At 32.1% G+C, this 6,617-nt stretch overlaps 1 protein-coding gene across 1 annotated transcript; it reads left to right on the forward strand.

The window, feature by feature from the left end:
• The first annotated feature begins 3,984 nt into the window (after positions 1-3,984).
• LOC112527815 (transcription factor MYB10-like) lies at positions 3,985-4,985 on the forward strand. Its single transcript, XM_025138627.1, has 3 exons — positions 3,985-4,118; positions 4,220-4,349; positions 4,448-4,985. Exons 1-3 carry the CDS (start codon positions 3,986-3,988, stop codon positions 4,983-4,985), a joined length of 801 nt encoding a protein of 266 aa, XP_024994395.1. The 5' UTR covers position 3,985.
• The last annotated feature ends 1,632 nt before the right edge of the window (positions 4,986-6,617 follow it).

Genomic DNA, 6,617 nt, shown 5'->3' on the forward strand with positions numbered 1-6,617 from the left:
TATAATATAGTATAGATATATATATATATATATATATTGGTTATTATACAACTCTTTACATTTGTACAACCAATACAACTCAATCTCAACCATCCATTTAATTTGATGAATATGTAATTTCATACAAGTTTTGATTGTTTTCTAGTATAAAGTATTGATCATAATTAATTAACCTTATTAATCTTACATAAATATTCAAATCATAATAAATGAACTCTCATCATTTCCATAAATATCTCAATTAATTGGGTTGCATTGGTTGTACAAATGAAAATGATTGCATTTGAAATATTGAGGTAATAGGCAAATGGAAGTAAGCTATAGATGGCAACAGGATCGAAGATTGCAATCCCCATCCTCGTCCGGGAACAAGTTCCCTTCCGCTCCGCATACTCATCCCAGTCGGGAGTCGGGAATCTCCATTTGGGAATCGAGGATTTTTCTCCGTTTACAAAAAATTAATTTTCTCTATAATATCATTATAAATGTCAATTACACATTTATTACTTTAAAAGTTTAGTCAATCAAATGTTAATGTTTGTTTTTGCACAAGTGATACGACTAGCTCATAAATAAATATATCAATTTCAAAATTTAATAATTCAATTTTATACATCAACGTTGTTATATCACCAAAACTTATTCGAGTAATCAAACCAACATTATAATATCTTTTGAAAAAAAATTCATCATCAAAAATTGATTATATTTATGTGTTATATACAGTTATTGGGTCTATCATTATTATAATATTATACATGCACACACATATATTTGTATACTATACATAAAAACTTACTAATAAATACTTGGGGCTTGGTTTGAGGGGTATCCCCATCTCTGATTAACACATTTGGGGATTCCCATCCCGTCTCTGTTCTCGATCAATTTGAAGATTCCTCGATCAAATCAGGTTCAGGCAGTGCCGTTCCTGAGGTTTTTGATGCCCTGTGCGAAGATACTAAAAAATGCCCTTATGTCTATATTTTAAGCAAATGAAACGATGAAAAATACGATTTTACTAAAGGGTTTGGAACCTAGTCAAGCTAGGCAGCTCAACCTTACGCCGAATTTTATTAATTAGCATGAAAAATACAAAGGGAAACATAAAAACCAAAACCCCAAATTACAAATATAAATATATCAACTAAAACGATGTCTTCGTGCACTTCTTGAAGCAAAAATATCAATTACTTTTTCATATTCAATATTCAGCAAGTCAGTTACCATTATCATAAGATGATAAGAGAGCTTGTATTAATTGGAAATACAATGAATGCATAATGTCAAARTTGATCAATTAAATGTTACTATGTTAGAATTTAGAAACAAAATCATACCTTGGTTTTAGAAACAATGCAATCGACTTCCACAGTTCCACTTCCAGAATCCAGATTTGAAGAAATACAAATGCATTCGACTGTATCTAGATTTGAAGGATTGAGATTTGAGAAAGAATGAAGGATTGAAATTTGAGAGTTTAATCGACAATCATGTATTCGAGTAAATATACGGGCAGTCGGCAATGCATCGACCAATCATCAAGATCGATCCATCGTCCCATGGACATCGTTAGACTCGTCACCATTAATTGTCTTCCTCTAAAACTGGAACATCATCGTCGAAAATCAAAAATCAAAAATCGAAAAACTCGAACATTCAAAGAGCAATAGAAATCGTCAAAGTCAATCGTCTTCTGAACTGTGATCCATCTATCCCATTGTAACCGATTCAAGTCATTGGGTTTGTTATTAACAAGTCTGATCAGTTGGGTCTCTATTTATAATTAAAGTTCAAGTCTCAAACTATTAAACCCCAAAACTCGAAACTAATATTATATAAAAATTTGATGCCCCTTTGAGCTTTGATGCCCTGTGCGGTTGCACGGGCTACACGTGCCCAGGGCCGGGCCTGGGTTCAGGTATCGGCTATGAGACTTTTTGCCATCCTAAACTAAGCTTCCAATCTCGGCACTTTATTATGCTTTTAATTAGCATTTTAAAATGTAGATGAAAATGATAAATGAACATTAACTATTGTAGATTGGGCATATGGGATTTATTTTTTTTGTTTCATTAATTAATCATGATATATGTTCCCGATATGTATAGTATGTATTTAATTTATTTAGCGTTAGGTGCACTCTAGCATACATGCATGAGGTGGCAACTTAACCATGTGCCAAGTAGAATAAATCCTTGCAAACTTTTATGCACTCGTATCCAATCAGATAAATCTTTGGAGATAACCATTAGACCTTGGCCTAGTGGCCACCTCCTTCCGTAAATGCCTTGTCTTGGGCGTGCCCATCCGGGTTCGATTCCAGGGAGGACAGTTTGTCTTTTCCTGTGCTTGCTTATGAGGTATGGCAAGTAGGGTTCACAAAATGTGGACTACGGGACCATGAGGTCCCCGCCATAAACTTTTTTTTTTTAAATCTTTGGAGATCTTATTGTTCACAAAGATTCCTCGATGACATCGGACTTGTTAACTTACAAGAATCATAATTTCTCATTAATTTTGTGTTGTTTTCCATGTTTATGGACGGTGGAAATTGGAATGATTAACTTTTACATAATCATGTTACAGTGAGGAGTGAAATGGTATGACATGACATTCTTAAACTGTTTTTTTAGACAAGATTAATTGTAAATAACATGTAATGAGTAGTGACGATTATCACGTTATAAACGTTACGAGTTATGACGAAGTCATGACATTTTTTAAGGGATAACGTATATAAGCCAACATATAAATATAAATTTTTGTGTGTGTTAGTGTTCTAAACAATACAAGAAAACAATATAATTTCATATATATATATATATATATATATATGTAACGTAATAAAAAAAAAGAAACACTCATATAAAATATATAGAACTTATAAGAAAAAAATATCAATAGTATAAAATAGAGATTCAATCTCTATTCATTACTTTATTCAATATTCAAGGAACTCATCACCGATTCTTTGTATGTCCGGACAAGAGTAAGGACTTGTTTATTTAGAGTTTTAGTTTATATGTTTCCTTTTCATTTTTATTCAAGTCTTAAGATAGACACATAATAGAATTTATCATCAAGTTCTATATAGAAAAAGTGAAAAAAAAAAAAAACAAAAAAACCGCATGCCTTAACATGATTTACAAAATAAGGCACCATAACATATTACAATGCAAATCAAACCTTCGCTTGAAGTTATAGGGGTTAGTGTGGAGACAAAACCAAGTTCGATGCTATAACGCCACCATAATGAGTTATTTAGAAACTTGCATATAGATGATGATAAAAAGTCTTTTCTTTGAAAGCAATAATACGATGGTCTGATCTTTTGGAAAATGCAGGAATTCATGCAGCCCCCGATTTTGAAAACCTGGAAACATCAATGAACAAGATCTTTTGAGAATTAAACATCTAAAACATGGAATTAAATCCTTCAAATCATGACCTTCATTAAATGTTTTCGAATTCTGTGTCCGGAGTCACCAAAGATAGGCCACCAGATTTGTCGTTGATCAGTCAGCATGAAGGAGAATAGACTTCAGAATGAAGCAAAAGTCACATCGACTAATGAAAAGCCGATGACACATGACTATAGATATATAACATTATATATATATATATGTGTGTGTGTGTGTGTGTGTGTGTTGTACGTCCTTAAAGAACCCTAAATCAATCAAAAGATGCCACAATACATATTTTATGAGGGGAGGGGGGTCCCTCCTCCTTACCTCGTCTAAATCAAAACTAGGAACTTTCATGGTTGGTGCTTCTTCTGTAATAATTAGTGAATGATTTGTCTTTACCATCATTCATTTTCCTTTAATCTATGTAAATAAAGTACTATTATTTCAATTGGAGCACGTTGTGATTGGACACATCTACCCGTATATATAGGAGTGTTCTTGGATCAGAAACTTCATTCTCGACTAATATAAGTCCTAAACATCTGAAAAGATCAGTTGGAATGGAAGGCAAAAAGATGGTAAAAGCATCATGTTATGACAAAAATGGAGTGAAAAAAGGTGCTTGGAGTGAAGATGAAGACAACAAGTTAAGAGCCTACATCCAGAGATACGGTCATTGGAACTGGGGTTTACTTCCCAAGTTTGCTGGTATATATATGAGGAATCCTTTTCTAAGTTCTTGAATCTTTTTTATCGATTAATTTGGACACCTGTGTATATATTGTTTTTTGATTTCTCTTAATCTTTAGGTGTGTCTAGAAGTGGTAAGAGCTGCAGATTGAGATGGATGAACTACCTCCGCCCAAACATGAAACATGGAAATTTTACAAAAGAAGAAGATGATCTGGTTATTGATTTACATAACAAGCTAGGCAACAAGTAAGTTCAATCATCTTTGCTGTTGACCAGATTTTAAGAAGTAGAGATTTTTTGAGTTTGATGATTCTAAATAGAAATTTGATCTCTTTTATTTGCAGATGGTCAGCAATAGCTTCAAAGTTGCCAGGAAGAAGTGACAATGAAATCAAGAATCGTTGGAACACACATTTGAAGAAACGAGCTCTGATCAGTGATCACCAAACTGTGGCTGAAAATGAACACATTGGAACCCTTGAATCCGATGATCAGGCTAACGTAAACGAAAATCCATTCAAAGAAATAGATGTAGAACTTGATCAGCAGGAAGTTGACAGTTTATTGGCAGAAATATTATCTGATGAATCACCATCATCTTCTTCACGCACAGAATTATCATCGTATCCAGATTATGGGGTTTTAAGTGATCTTTGGCCACAAACATTTCAAGACGAAGTGGTTGGTAATTTTTGGACGGAGCCATTTCTACCAGATAATGGTGGCATCGGACCATCAAGCGAAACCTTATTGTCACCTTTTAATTTTGTCAATGATTTCATCTCTCAACCACCTTCTTGCCAGGATATGATGATGACCAATGAGTTTTATTGGTCAACTTTGGATACATATGTAGACGACAATATGGATTTCTTAAATTGAAGACTATCATTACTTCTGTTTGTGACTTTTTTCTTTTGAAAATTGGGTCTACTCTCCACTACTCTTTGACCATTCACTCCTAATATTCCTGAAAATGGTATCTTTTTCATTCATGTTGCCCTTGTACAAAACAACAGTTGATCACTAGAATTGACATTAATTTGTAGGAAATTAAATCGAATCTTAACTAATTTTTGTAATGCCTCAAGACTATAACAATAGCAACAAAACTAACCTAATAACCTTTGGTTTATGTTAAAATCATTATGTGAGTTATTGAAACTTGACAACTTATACAACTAGACTTATAAAAAAACTCACAAATCTCGATCTCGATCTATCTATGTGGAACTAGTCTATCGAATTACATAAGTTATGATTGTTATAATCAACTCTTTGAATATCATCAACTTTCGACGAAGTGACAAACTACTATACATCTTTACTTCGTTAGCATCAAAAGTTCGACCAAGCAATTAAACATTGTTCGTATTAATTAAAATACATTTATTCATTAATTAGTATTGAATTAAAGTGTTACAATTTTTCGTGTACATAAAAATACTTTATATCAAATCAAATATACAAACATTGATAACTTACTTTTTTTATAACATAATGCTATATATCCCAAATTTGGCATACAGTTATGTAGGATTCATATAATAGCCTAGAGACGTTTTTAAATTAATAAGCATAAGATTACAAAATTAATGATACTTACAAAATTAAAACATGAAATTCTCTCGATTCATATTTTAAATCTCACTCCTTAAAGTTAACCCCACTTCCCTTGCTTCAACACCCAAGTAAATGGATAAAATAAGACCAAATATAGGTATGAACACAAATCTGCGTTCATACGTTGAGTTGACTCATAGGCTTGGGTCTTTGTCTTTATCTTTATCTATAATTATACATGTATAGTGATTTATATATAACATAAATTTTACGTTGCACATGACACGATGTTGGTTGTATTTAAATATAGTATTAGGGAAACAGGTAGCCAAATAATAAATGAGATCCCTTAAACCTTAATTGATAATATAAGTGAGAATAATAAGTGCTAACTTGTAAAATGTTTAATAAATGAGATCCCTTAAACCTTAATCTCAAATAAAATGCATATATAAATAATGAATCAATAATAAGATCACTGATTTCAATAATTATTTTCTAAATTCCTTAATGTATATACTGTTGGGATTAGATCATATGGTCATTAAAAATGAAGCTATTTAAACTTTAACAAAAAACAACGATAAAAATATGGCATTTACCAGCAACGGATGTAGAGCAACTTTAAATCGAACAAACAATATGGATAACACAACAAAAATAATCAAAGAAAAGACGCAAATAAACAACTCATGGATTTATAGACAAGATTTCGTGATCATCAAAAGAATGACGTACGCTCTTATCATAAGGAGGATCTGATTAATTAAAGAGATTACAAGTCGAATCACAATCTAAACACAAATTGAAATAACAAAATCTAGGTTTTACAAGTATATATATTGCACGATCATGTTGCATATAGGGGTAGGATAATGCTAGTTTTCCAAAATGTTTTTGTTGGATTCTTGGAACGGAAGTGGATATTTTGGTCCTTGGAGAATGACTTAT

The sequence above is a fragment of the Cynara cardunculus genome, assembly GCF_001531365.2.
Source record: "Cynara cardunculus var. scolymus isolate 2C chromosome LG 15, CcrdV1, whole genome shotgun sequence".
Classification (NCBI taxonomy): domain Eukaryota; kingdom Viridiplantae; phylum Streptophyta; class Magnoliopsida; order Asterales; family Asteraceae; genus Cynara; species Cynara cardunculus.